The 14,185-nt window shown below is 40.7% G+C and overlaps 2 protein-coding genes across 3 annotated transcripts; one reads left to right on the top strand and one right to left on the bottom strand.

Moving 5' to 3' along the window:
• Positions 1–625: 625 nt before the first annotated feature.
• tmem186 (transmembrane protein 186) lies at positions 626–3,633 on the bottom strand. The gene is made up of 2 exons (XM_050044207.1): positions 3,481–3,633; positions 626–1,665 (listed from the first exon to the last, which is right to left on the bottom strand). Exons 1-2 carry the CDS (start codon positions 3,481–3,483, stop codon positions 1,000–1,002), a joined length of 669 nt encoding a protein of 222 aa, XP_049900164.1. The 5' UTR covers positions 3,484–3,633; the 3' UTR covers positions 626–999.
• Positions 3,634–3,794: 161 nt separating this feature from the next.
• Positions 3,795–12,580, top strand: gde1 (glycerophosphodiester phosphodiesterase 1). Of its 2 annotated transcripts, none has more exons than XM_050044202.1 (6): positions 3,795–4,365; positions 5,340–5,515; positions 8,278–8,383; positions 8,938–9,030; positions 9,854–10,065; positions 10,221–12,579. In XM_050044202.1, exons 1-6 carry the CDS (start codon positions 4,096–4,098, stop codon positions 10,366–10,368), a joined length of 1,005 nt encoding a protein of 334 aa, XP_049900159.1. In that variant the 5' UTR covers positions 3,795–4,095; the 3' UTR covers positions 10,369–12,579. The 2 variants fall into 2 exon arrangements, with proteins under 2 accessions (XP_049900159.1, XP_049900160.1); XM_050044203.1 differs by lacking the exon at positions 3,795–4,365 and adding an exon at positions 4,414–4,786 and having other exon boundaries at positions 10,221–12,580.
• Positions 12,581–14,185: the final 1,605 nt, after the last annotated feature.

Below are 14,185 nucleotides of genomic sequence, written 5' to 3'. Positions count from 1 at the left end.
AATGAACTGATTTGAATTTGGTGGTCAGAGGTTAAGATCACTGTGACTTTGCACCTGTCCCATTCTTGTGAACTTGATATCTCATAAAGGCCTTGAGGGAATTTCCTCAAATTTGGCACAAACATCCACTTGGACTCAAGAATCAACTGATTAGAATTTGGTGACTGCTGATCAAAAGTCAAGGTCATTGTGACCTCATGACTTATATGACTATGACCAAATTTGTGTGTAATAGGACAAAGTGGTGAAATTTTATATCCAAGAGGTCAACTTCACTGTGACATCATAATGTAATGCAAAAACTTACTTAACATCATATCTCAGGAACAGAAGAGGAGACATTTGGTCAGATACTGAATCGGTGACACAAATCTTGGGTGTCCACCTTAAAACTGTGTTGATTGTATAGATCGTCTGTGCTGCCAGGTTGAAGATGTGTGTGAAGCATCCATGTTTTCATGGACATGGATTTAAACTGTAACTTGTATCGGTCTTTAATTTAAGGTGCAACACAAATACGTCTGTTTGCCAGCCCACAATTGTAAATGATTTGCTCTTAATGATTTGCCTGATTAAACACGGATTACACTGTAAAGAAAATGGACCAACTCACTTGTAATAAGATGACTTGAATTTTATTTCACTTGTTTTTTCTTTTTCACACATTTAGACATTGGTTACCAGACAAAAGTGATCTGAATTCTCTTAAAATATTACTGCACTGGTAAATCAGCATCTTGTTCCACCCTGAAGGCCACAGTCCTGCTGACGCCTGCAAATGTTCACAAAGCTTCACAAAATAATTAGTTTGTCATTCACTGTGGATACATCAGACCAATAACAGCTGACACATCTCAGTCACATATTATACCAGCAACAGTCTTCTACTGTATGAATACATCCTTCTCATTATGACAAGTTATATTTTGACCATAATAATAATTAGGAGATTTCCCTGTTGATCACAGTCCCAATCATCAATATATTTTGAACAAACAATCATTTTAAAGTTCCAAACACCTTCTCAAAACCATGTCTGTCCACCACATGTCCAAAACGAGTGGAGAAATACATTGTCTGTGGACTGCTGTATCTCTTCAATTTCAATATCGTCTCATTTAAAGAGTCCCCTGTATCCCCGATGGTCATAACATCAGACACAGGCAGGTAAATATCATGACGCCTGCCCCAGAAGGTGAGGTGGGACACTTTGAGTGTGGTTTGGGATGGGTCCAGGTACATTATTCCCACAACCCTCCTGAGGAAGTGACTGGCAGTGTACAGCATGACACCAGCGAACAGCGCTATCCCTGTTGTGTAGCTGACAAGAAAGAAGGAGACATCTCCCTGTAGGTAGAAGAAATACACTGGGGGAAGGATGACCCCGGTGATTGCAGTTTGGAGCAGTTTGAGCCTGGACACGGCTCTGAGGATCTTAATGTGCGGCAGCTTGTAAATCATGGTGTACTTCTCTGTGGACAAGTCCGAGTATCTGACCAGGGCTGTGATTCTGGGTATAAGGGCTCCATGGAAGCTCTGCTGGATGGGCGTGTGACCTGGCGAATATGGCTGCACACCATAAAGTGTTCGACCTGTGAGTAGACATGACCCTCTACTACAGGACAGGATGTGGGAGGTTAACCTGCGCAGCAGCACTGTCCTGATCTGTAGAAAAATAACAGATACATTTGAGACTTAACTAGAACCAAAACAACTTGTAGATTTTTTGAAACTTTTGATAATAGACTGTCATTTTCAATCTCTGGTTTCAGCATCAAGCATGAACATTTGCTGTTTTTTTTTAGTCTTCCATCATAGCAAAGTGAAGACATCACCTTGGGTTCTGAGAAATTGTGACTGGCAATGTTTACTATTTTCTGACATTTTACAGACCTAATGATTATGCCAGGAAATAATCAGCGGACTGATTAACAATGAAAATAAAGAAAAAATAAATTATACAAAGTAATGCAATAGAAACTATCTTTATTGTACACCATAGGTGGAAAATATGTCTTCTTAAGCTCACCATTATTTGACAACATTATAAAAAGCAGACAATTTACATGCTTGTCAGTAAGACAAGCATGTAAAGTCATTACAAAACCCTTAAACAAATTAGATCAAGTCATTGTCTGTCTGTCGTTTAAAACTCATCAGTCACTTTGCTGAATTGAGGATACTGATGGCACTTGGGATGAAGGACTTCTTAAATACATTTTTAGGTGCCAAAGGATGGCACCACTCAGAGCTCAAGAGCTCAAACTGGCTAAAGAGAGGATGGGAGCTAACTGCCAAGATGCTCCTCGCTTTCCTCCTTGTCCGTCCTGTAAAGAGGTGGGTCAAGGGCTTTTGGGGCTTGCCAACTATTTTACTTGCCATAGTTGTAATCCTAGAGAGTTTATTGTTGGATGTAGAGTTAAAGTGACCGTACCAGACAGGTAGGTGAAAAGTTAAAACACTTAACCATAGTTTTGTACACTAATTCTAAAATCTGCTGAATAACACCAGGCCAGAGTTTTCTAAGAAGATACAGTCGCTGTCCACATCCCTTGAAAATATATCAGTATTTCCAGAGAAGCTCAAGTCTCGATTACTGTTAAACCCCAACAACAACATAAAAGTGTGTAAGGCTGTTCCCTCCCCGGTCCCCTAATCAGACAACTCACCACAGGAATTTCAGTACTAAGTGAAGGTATTTATTACTGTGAGAAATTAACTAAGGGCAAAAAATAATTCAGGGTGGATCAAGGCTAAAACAACAAACAAAACAACTATCTAAACAGTGAACATACTGACTACACCTATGTGACAAAAATTAACAAAAAAAACATTCACTAAATCTGGCTCCCTAGGATGCATCAGACACATGACAATTATAAAAAATAAAAAGGCAGCCCATCCCTACAGCCTCAAAGTTAAGTTAAGAATAATGAAGGTAAACTAGTGAAACAAATAGGCTATTAAATGCTCAGTGTTTTTCCAAGCACTAATACAAACACTCACTAAGATGGCCCACAGGAGGCACAATCAATCACTACAGAAAAACCCAATCGTCAGACTTAAACACAAAGCAGAGCTATTTGGTTTGATTGTATTACAAGATACACCTGTCCCTGTTATTTTGGCCACCCTTTAAATAATAAGTTGCAATTTGTATGATTAAAGTTTTTAATTGATTCTCAAGGAGAAATCCTCTTTGCTGCCAAATGAATGTAAGTACGACCAAATTAATATGAGCTATAAATCACGTGTACCTGTTTTGTTTTAATTATAAGTGAAGTAAACAGGCCCAACAATAAACACATAAGAAACTCTTCAGTAAACCAGAGCTGAACAAAGTAAAGACACACACCTCCTGACTGAGCTGTCAGAGCAGCAGTTAGCTTGTATGGCTAATAATTCAAGTGTCACATTTTTTTCTGGTCTCTTGCAAAACAGTGAAAGCAGTACAAGAGTTGTAGAGAGTTAGAGGCTCACCATGACCAGCGCCAGGATAATAAGAGGAGTGAAAACTTAAAAAAGACGAGTCTTGTTTTCAGAAATATCAGACATGCTAAAGTCAACAGAGCCGGAAGTTAACATGGAGCACACACTGTGACCCGGATGTACTCACATACCTCAGCCGTTTAGGTTTTGTTTGCTTTTGTGCCCCCTTGTGGTAAAGTTGTAAACTATCACTTTAGATACATTTAATTTAAATTTTTATTAAAATTCTACCTCAACCTAACCTGTCATTTTTACTGTAAATATATTTCGGTTTGCGGAAGCGACACGTATCTCGCGGCAGAGTTGTCATATCCGCCGCACAGTGAACCGTAACGTCAGTTGGTAACTTAGCAGTGTTCCTACTTCTCGTGTTAAATGTTGGACCAGTTGTAGGATTTCTCCCATTTATCAGTGTTTTATTTATGTTACTGAGGAGATAATGTTATCTCTTAGCTAGACGGAGCATGACTTTATCTCAGGTGGGGCGTTTGAAGAGAGTAAACTTAGCAGGACGGGTTAGCTAACAGGTTCCACCGGGCGCAGCCAGCTGACAGGCGGCGGTACTTTAGCTTCATACTCAAATTTGAAACACAGAGGAGGACAACAATGCTGCAGCTGGGAGATGAAGTCACCCTGTACACGGTTGTCTTCGTGGCGGTCTTGCTGGGGACCCGGAGCCCGGTGTGGACAACCGCCCTCACCGCCTCTCTCTACATATTTCTAGCCATGTTCCGGTTCCCCCAGGTGCCGACCAGCCGAGCCCGGCAGGTGCTGCACCCGGACAAGGGCTCTGTGGGCTCAGGCAAGGTGTCGGTGGTGGCTCACCGGGGCGGTGGGCACGACGCACCGGAGAACACGATAGTAGCTATCCGGGAGGTAAGAGCAGGGCTGGGAGCTTTTTTTTTTTTATCAGTAGTGTATAACGTTAAAGGTCGTATTGCACAACCCACGGTTCCCTCGTCTTGGAGTCAATGTTTTTTTTTTGGTGGTGAACACAAGTTTAAGAGACGTCCACGTTTTGTTCTGCGACATAAAATACGCTCGTAGTGAATTTTAAAGCTTTAAATTGTCTCAAAAAAGACGGTTTGTAGCAAGTGGCTAAATGAGACTACAAAAACGTCATCACGCCGAACACGGCTTCACAGCCTCGCTGTGGTGGTGACGATGAATTCATCCGACGGTGGTGTAGTTCGTTTATAGCCTGACGTTAGCGTTTTACTGCTGGTGATTGCATTTATGCTTCAAAAATCAGAAAAGTGGTGTTAATTTGTGAAGATTATCTTGCTGAACATTACTTGTAAGTATCATAAACTTTTTCTTCGCCACAGATCTTATTTTCTGCAATAATCCAAAAATCAATGGGAATAGCTCATCCCACTGCAGCAGCATATAGTTTGTGACACTTAAAAAACTTAAACATCACATAGCCTCTATTGCCCGACCTACACAGTATTTCTAAGGCCTTCAAAATTGTCTTTTTTTTTGGCAATGTGTGCTGAACAGGGTGATTTGACACCCTCAAGTGGACAACTACATCATGGAGACACTATTTAATTATGTCTTACATGTCTTTAACATTTCTTCATAGTTCTTGTTACTTACAGGCCAACACACACTAGTACAACATCTCTTCAGTAAGATAATATGTGCATATCTATATATAGAAGCCCAGTGCATCTATATCGTTTTATATAAAGTGAAAGTCAGTGAGGTGAGGTTTCCGCTAGAGATCATACTGATCTGATTTCAGCTTTTCAAGTGAAAATTTTGGCAGATTTCTGCTCATGACCAGAAACAAATCTCCTGAAATACATGGCTTCCACCCCTCTTATTTCTCTGTCCTGCTTTAGGCCAGTAAGAATGGGGCGACAGGCGTCGAGTTGGACCTGGAGTTCTCAGCAGATGGTATCCCAATACTGATGCATGATGAGACTGTGAACCGGACCACCAACGGGTCGGGACCACTCAGCCAAATGAGAATGTCTGAGTTGGTTAAACTGGACGCAGCTGCTAAACATCGACTCAGGTGAGAAAGAAGGATCTGGGAATGCACATACTTGTACAAGATGGTTTAAGGAGAGGCTGTATGAATTTAAAAATCCGTCTTTATAAAGCCACTGGTGGTAAGAGAAATGCCAGCTGATTTGCACAATATTTTGAGGAAAAAAATATAAAAGGAAGGGACAATTGAGAAGCAGTCTTTTTGCTAAATGTCTCAAAGATACCAAACTTGTCAAAGCCTTGGAGATGTTGCAGCAGGTAAGACAAGTCATGCATGTTTTCGGGGCTAGATGGGGGTTTCAGATGTCGAATAATCTGGGCTACATTTTAGTGCTTTGTGACTTTTGTGTGGTTGCATTATTCCTGCAGGAGGTCGGAGCACTGTTTTTCCACTGATAGGCTGGTTTTCTGTTTCAAATGTACTTTCTGTAGCACATCTTCCTGGTACAGAATATATTGTTCAGGTACAGCTATTGGTGCTGAGTTAATCATTTTACAGCTTACACATGGAGATGTTTGATAGTGATAATCTGTGTGTATTAACTTTTGCAAGAAAACACTAAAAGGAGAAGTTAAAAATACATTGAACACTACAATTACCTCAGAAACTAGAGAGGCAAGTTGCTTTTAATACAGAGACATGCTGTTAGTAATACATGTGCGAAAATAACCTTCAGGTTTCTAAAAACGGCTTGCGTCAGAGCAAACAAAAGAAGAAAAACAAATGCAAAACAGTCTCTCAAAGGTAACAAAATAGGATACAGTCTGTAAAGATGCAAATGCAAACAGCATGTTTGGGACTTTTCCACATCAAGATTGAAACTACAAAGTCTAACAGTGAGTGAAACGCCGACATCACAAGATATTTAACACTTCCTATCTATCTATCTATCTATCTATCTATCTATCTATCTATCTATCTAGTTAGACAGTAGTTAAGAGGGATTCTGTTACCCCAGTACACCAAGGTTCCACAGATAATACGTAGCACCCAAGCAAGAAATATTATGACCAAGAAGGTACCAGAATAATAAATTACACATAACTATAAGCTTCATGAATGTCATAGAGACAACTTACCTGATGCCCCTTAGTTGTGTAAAAACATGAATGTATTAATTGCTTTGTGTTTTCATAATGTCAAGGTGTACTAGTACCTGGGACAATAATAACAGGAGCAGAGACTTCTTCTATCAGGCTAACTTCACACAATGTTCTGATTGGATTGGTTGTTTTTGTTTGTATGCGATTGATTCTTGCAAATGCCGTTAGAAGCACTAAAAGGAGGAGGGACATGACTTTTTTTCACAGATTATTTGTCTCATGTACTGCTGTGTGGATGTATTGACAGTTTCAGCAAACATGCCAAAAAGTTACTTTTTATAAACGTTACCAACTCCAGCTTTAAGTGTGACGTTTCGCACATAAACAATGAATTTGTTTGAAAAGCATGATGCATGTGAGCCCGAGATCGCACTGAAACTTGGAGAAGAGGAGCATTTACCGAATGCTGATTGATTGTGTAGCACGTCAGGAAGTCTGTTACCAATCAATACTGCTGGTTTATCCAAACAGAAAAGTACCACAAATCAGCTAAATCCAACACAAAGGGAGCTACTGCTGCTAAAAAAGAATTAACACAAGGTAAAATTGTTCTAACCTAATATTACATCCTTCAAACAAAGGTACTTCAAACAAAGAACAAAGGAATTTACGTTTTATTTGGTCAAGCAATTGATGCCAGGAAGCTGCAGACAGGGCACCCGAACTCAACCCACTATATATATATATATATAGTCTCATCAAGCCAGTCTCCCTCTCCTTCCTGCTCCTCCTCAGACCGACTCCTCCTCCAGGCCTCCTCTTCACAACAACTAATATATTATACATTTATCATTTAATGACACAGGAGCATGAAGTCTGTACAGATGTTTTACATGTCTGATTTGTATTATAATCACATAGGGGCACTTGCAGTTATTGTATTACCTATCCTTACCTATGAAAAGATGTATCCTATCTAAATAGAGTGTCAGAAAAATGCTAAGAGCCTTTATACAGAGACTCATGGACAACATAATCACATGTATTTCCTCATAATCTCGGCAAGGAAAAGTTAGCTGTATCTCTGATCAAAGTCAAAGATTCAGTTGGTAACTTTAATTAAAAAAAATAACCTTTTGTAATATTTGCTGAAACTGTCACTGTGTCCACACAGTAGTACATGAGACATCCTCTTTGTAGTGCCTCTAATGGCATTTGCTATAATGTACTGTTGCTGAAGGAAAACAACCAATCAGAGCCGAGGAGTCTCTAACGCAGCTGTCAATCATGTCAATCACTACTTGTTACCTGCGGTCAAAGTGTCAAACTAGGTAGCGTTATTCTGTTACTGCATTGCTTATGTCTAGCCTCTTTTTTTTTTTCCAGACACAACTTTTAGTGTACTGTTTAGATGTAAAATGAGAGTTGCTCCAGCTGGTGGGTGGTGCTTGTACTGTTTTCAACATGGCAGCCAGGTCACAAACATTTTACAGCTAAACAGTACACTAAAATATGATTGACATGATTGAAAGCTGCGTCAGAGTCTCCTTGGCTCTGATTGGTTGTTTTTGTTTGCATGCGGTGGATTCTTGCAAATGCCATGAGAAGCACTACATGACATGACTTGTTTTCCACAGATTATTTGTCTCATGTACTGCTGTGTGTAGACAGTAAATTTGTTTGAAAAGCATGATGCACGTGAACCTCAGATCGCACTGAAACATTTGTGTCCTTTGTCACCAGGGACAAGTTTGCTGGAGAGAAGATCCCAACTCTGGAGGAGGCGGTGGAGGAATGCATCAAACTGCAGCTCACCATCTACTTTGACGTCAAAGGTCATCCGGATGAGGTGCGGCAGACAAAACTAACAAACAAAACGAGCTTATTACGTGGAATCTGTCTGTCATGCTTGTTGACTTGATTGATTTGTACCTAGTCAACATTACATAATGAAGACAAACATGATGTTGTGATTATTATGGTCCAAAGCTGGCTTTTACTGTGCCCCAGTTACACAATGATCATAACAAACTGAGCCAGAGACAACAGTCAGCGTCACAAACAGATGCACTTCAATCATTTACTCGATGCCACGTAAGCATCAGTGTTTGTACCATTTAATGCTGTGTATTTAAAGGCTAAGTCAAATATTGCATCAGTGTACTTTCCTCACTCAGCACTTTTTTTAGACAAATAATGCAGAGTTGCAGTTGCTGTTTCAGGGAGTGGAATTCTTGAGTTCAGGGCCCACAGCAGGGCGTCTACACATACACAGCTGCTAGTTACCACCAAATGGTTGGACAGCAACACACACACACACACAATGACCTAAAGCCTCACACACACATAACTCTAAACAGTTGACCGTCCGACAATAACCATGTGTTTCTCTTTTGCTCTCAGGCAGCTGCAGCCCTTAAGGAATTGTATAAAAAGCACCCAGTCCTCTACAACAGCAGCATTGTCTGCTCCTTCGAGCCCAAAGTCATCTACAGGGTAAGAGGGCACTTTGAAGTCGGTTGGAAGTGAGTGTTCAGCCAGAAGTAAACTGTGCCTGATATGCAGTGTTTGACTGTCAAATTGCTGTGGAACAAAAGGAGACAGTCAATAATGAGACTGAACATTTTGATAAGATTGGGTAAAGAGCCAGAGAACACAATTCTGCAAACACCACTTCAGGAAATAGTTTTGGCCAACTTCAATCCACGTTGCCGGCATAAAACACTTTATCAAGAGAATATTTCCACCGCAAAATGGGGAAGATAAACTTGCTCCTCAGGGTATGCTGTTATGAGTTTGCATGTTTACCATACCAGAGGTACAAATTTACCTGACTTTTAATGTGCAATGTCAGTATGCATATTTTGTCAGTGGAAAACCACCAATAATCTCAGTACTCAGTGTTTGAATTCTGGCTGATCATCTCTGGTACTAGAGAGAATAATGCTGGGTAAACAAGCTGGGTTAATCTGACCTGCATGGATTATCTAACAGACAACAAATGTTTCTGCAAATACAGAAACGTATAGTGCAGTTATTTGGTTCATAGGGCAGTTTGAGCCACAAACAGCCTGGTGTTAACAGTTTCTATTGTTAGACACACACTTGAAAAAAAGAGACAAAAAGGATTTGGAACAGAACAGGCTGGCTTTTTGTCTTGTTTTTTCTCCTGACTGTCTCATACTTAACATACTGGCACTGATTAAATAAACTAAAACATTTGCTCACATTCCTGTCGTGTGTTGCATTGCTGTCGTATCCATCATGTTGCTAACATTCACTGTTATTTCATCTCTGTCTCTGTTCCACCGTGGCCCAGATGAGGCAGAGTGACCCAGAGGTGGTCACGGCGTTGACTCATCGCCCATGGAGCCTGAGTCGGTTCGGAGATGGCGCCCCGCGTTTCTCGTCACTATGGAAACACCATTGGATGACGCTAATGGACGTGGTGTTGGACTGGGCGCACCATCACGTGCTGTGGAAGCTCTGTGGCATCTCAGCCTTCCTGGTACAGAAGAACTTTGTCTCACAGTGAGTGAAGTTATATTCTCTCATCGTTACTAAAGGACACACAAGGTGTATGCTTGACAATGTACAATTCCTGTTTTGAATGTTCACAAAGAACATTACTAATTATATATCTATGTAAATGTATGAATAACTGTGTGTCTGCGTGCTGTCTGCAGGGACTATGCTCAGTACTGGGCCCAGAGGGGGGTGGAAGTTGTCGCCTGGACAGTCAACACAAAAGTGGAGAAGGATTACTACGAGGAGCTGCTGCAAGTCAACTACATCACAGACAGCCTTGTGGAAGACTGTGAACCCCATTATTGAGAGACACATGAACCTAACACAGGATGTGTTCACACACTCATTAAAAACATGAAATCCATATGAAAGGACAATTTCACTGTCTACTCATCACTTACAATGTGGCATCAGGTAGGAGAACATATGCCACTCTTTTACTCCAGTGCACACTGTCTTATTGTGTGTATGTTTATTTGGCTGAATCCAAATGTCCGTACTTCACTGCACTTGCAGACTTGTGGACTTTAGGAGGAGGGCCAAGAGCTGTCCAAATCCATAATTCCTCCAGTCCACAAGGGGCCTAAAGCGGACTTTCTGCAGACTTCCAGAGAGTCTGCTTGGGATGCAGACTTCAGCAGACTTCACTGATTTAATTGCCCACAATTCATTGCAATACAGACGTGACACTGTAGTTTTATTTTTCAATAGGCAACTAAAAATTTTTAAAACAATACTTGAATTGTGTAGGTCAGAAATAATATGCAACAACATCATGATACAGAAATATATAGAACTACAGGTTGTACAGGGTAATCACATGCATTGTCGAAGCTTACTGTATGGGTTGTACAGTGAGATGCCAAATACAAAGGCTAGAAAAGTGGCCAAAAAACAACTCAAGAAGATTTTCTGATGTAACTAATAGGCCTACCCAATTTATTTAGTCATAGCCCAGTCCTTATTTACAACCATCTCTGTATTTGAATGTCTGCAGTCCTACACATCGGATTTATATCTGATTATCTGCAGGGACAGATGAGCAGACAGAATATGACCGCATTTACACTGATTGTAATTGTCACCCAATGTCTCCATGGCAGTGAGTCAAAACAGTCTCGAGGGCTGTCTATCAGCGGCTTGCGGTCTCTGCCCTTGCAGACTTTACATGATGACGTTGAACTCGTCACAGTACGTACGACTGAAGTCCGTGAGGGCTCAGCAGTCCGCAAGTCCAGAGGGTGAACATTTGGATTCAGCCTTTGAGGCAATCAAACTGACCGGGACCGAGTGCCATACTTAATAACAAGAAGCATGACACACATGTATAGATGTTTTGGCAATGAATGTCTATAATAGACCTTAATCAAATGTACTGTATTCACCAACTCAGGACTGCTAGTTTTTTCGGGGGTTTTTTGGTAATCAGGTTTGTCTCACTGTCTTTGAAGACTTACCGTGTCACACACTGTGTTTTTACTGTTTATTGTAAAGGCCATTAATCTTAAGTAACCTATCAAGAAATGATTTTAGCTCTCATGAAAAACTAATACTTATTTAAACATAAACATTTTATATCTTTGACAAATGTGCATATGGAACAGAAATGTAGAATTGAATAAGATTGCTATACTTGTTTCTATGTGCTGCTAACATCATTTCATCTCATTTTTGTTTTCGATGTCTGCACCAAGTACAGTTTACAGCAGGTCTATATTACACTGTACATACATACACAATATAATATTAATATTATACATGTTAAAAGTAACATTATTTTAAAGAAATGATGTGATATTTTGTTTGAGAAATAACATTTGGGTTCACAGTAGCACACTCTTTCACACACACAATTCTGACCTCACTGTATCTGTATCTGTCAAATCCATCTCATGTAACCACATGCATATGTGCTTCTGTTTAGCTATGAGACGAGGAATTGGAATTAGTCTCAAGAACAATTTAGAAGTGCAGTACTGTACGTGGAAACACAGCAGGACAGTGCAGAGGAAAAATGCAGAGGTGTAATACACAAGACATGACAGACAGTAAATATATTGTATGGAATAGGAAATAGGCCGAACAGCAGATGTACAGGTGTAACTACTAACACTAAAGATGTCTCTGTTGCATTTAGGTGTGTAGGTACGTTATGCCAGTGAGGGCCCTTGAACTGGAGAACCTAAATGATGCAGACATTATTAATGTTAGTTATATCTGAGTGTGGCAAGTTAAATCACAACTAGAAAGGTTTTCAGACTCAACAGTGCTCTGAAAAAGGTACGTAAGAAAGCTTCTGTTTATAAGGTCTTTGGCCCAGATATCAACCTCATTTGCATCTGACGTATGCTTTATTTAATCTACAATTTATAATGAATTGAAAGTAATTTTAAATGAAAACTTGAACAACTTATTTCACTGTTCATTGTAAGAATGGGATAAATAAATCATGGCTTGATTTCATATGATTGACGTTTTTGTGGTGATGCAGAGTGGAATTATGTATAAAGTGCTGGACGTCTCATTTTTAAGTGAAACTGTTGTTTGTTGTTGGATGTTTTCTCGCACCTCAGGACAGCTGAGACCTGGGGACACCAAACAGGCCCCTAAAGATCAGTTGTTTCAGCTGACGTTCTGCAGCTAGGCCCTTTGTAGGGCAAAAATAGAAGTAATTGCATCAGGGGCACTCATGTCATTTCAAATGATACTTGTGATGCCAATGTTTCCAGCCATAAAGTGCTAATACATTTTCTTGAGAAGTCCAGGATCAGCGTGACAGCTGATAAAGACAGTATCCTCTACAATACGAAGTGACCACAGTTTGGCCTCTGCTGTTGGTGCTAATCCTGTGTAGCATAGACTGTTGATGATTAGCCTTTTGGCCTGCAGTCTCAGGTGATTGACCCAGATAGTGCAGATGAATGGGGGGGTGGGTGAGTGGGAGATGTAGTGTTAGATATCAACCTGGATAAGCCTGTCTGAGCTGCTTCTTGCCCCGGCTGATCTTCAGTTGCTAAACTCAGTCTGTCGGCTCACACTGTGTGGAGTCTCTCAGGTGAATTTCACCTGAACAAAGATTACCTGTGATAAGATCTCAGATAGATGTAATACAGTCTATGTGAGAGCTCACAGGAAAGCTACATACACCCTTGTGTGAATGCTACAGTGGATAGCCTCCACTGGAGATAAAAGAGAAGTGGGAGGAAAGATATTATACGCCTCTGTGTGACACCATGCATGCTGCCAGGTCTCAGGAGTATAGTGGTGCAGTTTGGTCAGACTGCCTAAGTTATTATTACCTGAACAATTACAATGTGATAAAATCTACAAACTGCAGAAAGAGGCCAGTTTAATTTCACTTTTCTTCATTACAGTCTACACGTTGATCTATCTGCGCGTTTGGTTTAATAGGTGAAAGGTGATCGCTCCTGCACGAGGGGCGTGCGGTGACGTCACGGAAGGGGGTGTCCCCGCTCCGTCAAGCAGTCCGACCGGAGGTAAACAGAACAACGAGAGCGGAAATAAAGAAACTCTAACTTCAAAGTAAAAGCCACAAAAATTGGAGATTGTGTAATACTGCGTTTTGCACGGTTAACATGACTCATAATTCTCAACTCAACTCAAACTGATTCATAAAGCACCCTTTAAAACAACTAATGTTGACCAAAGTGCTGTATAAAAGGAATAAAATGCCTAAAAAACATGAGAGGCAAAATAACTGTCAGGTACACAGCTCACACATTTAGACACAACACACACAGGCACGCATCAGAGAAAGCCACATCAAACTCAACTGAAACGCTTATGAATAAAAGTAGGTTTTGAGCCTGGACTAATAAGAGTCAGTGGAGGGGGCAGATCTGATTGGGAGGGGGATGCTGTTCCACAGTTTGGGGGCAGACACAGCAAAGGTACAATCACCCCTGAGCTTAAGTCTGGAGCTGGGACAGCCAGGAGCCCCAGGTCAGCTGACCTGAGGGACCTGGGTGTAGAATATGTGGTAGAAGGTCTGAGATGTAAGATGGGGCCAGACCATTAAGGGCTTTGTAAACAAACAGGAGGACCTTAAAGTCAATTCTGAACTCTACAGGCAGCCAGTGGAGAGAGGCTAAAACAGGTGTGA

Source organism: Epinephelus moara, chromosome 5 (assembly GCF_006386435.1).
Source record: "Epinephelus moara isolate mb chromosome 5, YSFRI_EMoa_1.0, whole genome shotgun sequence".
Taxonomy (NCBI): Eukaryota; Metazoa; Chordata; class Actinopteri; order Perciformes; family Serranidae; genus Epinephelus; species Epinephelus moara.
This window is presented reverse-complemented; position numbering and strand designations above follow the sequence as displayed.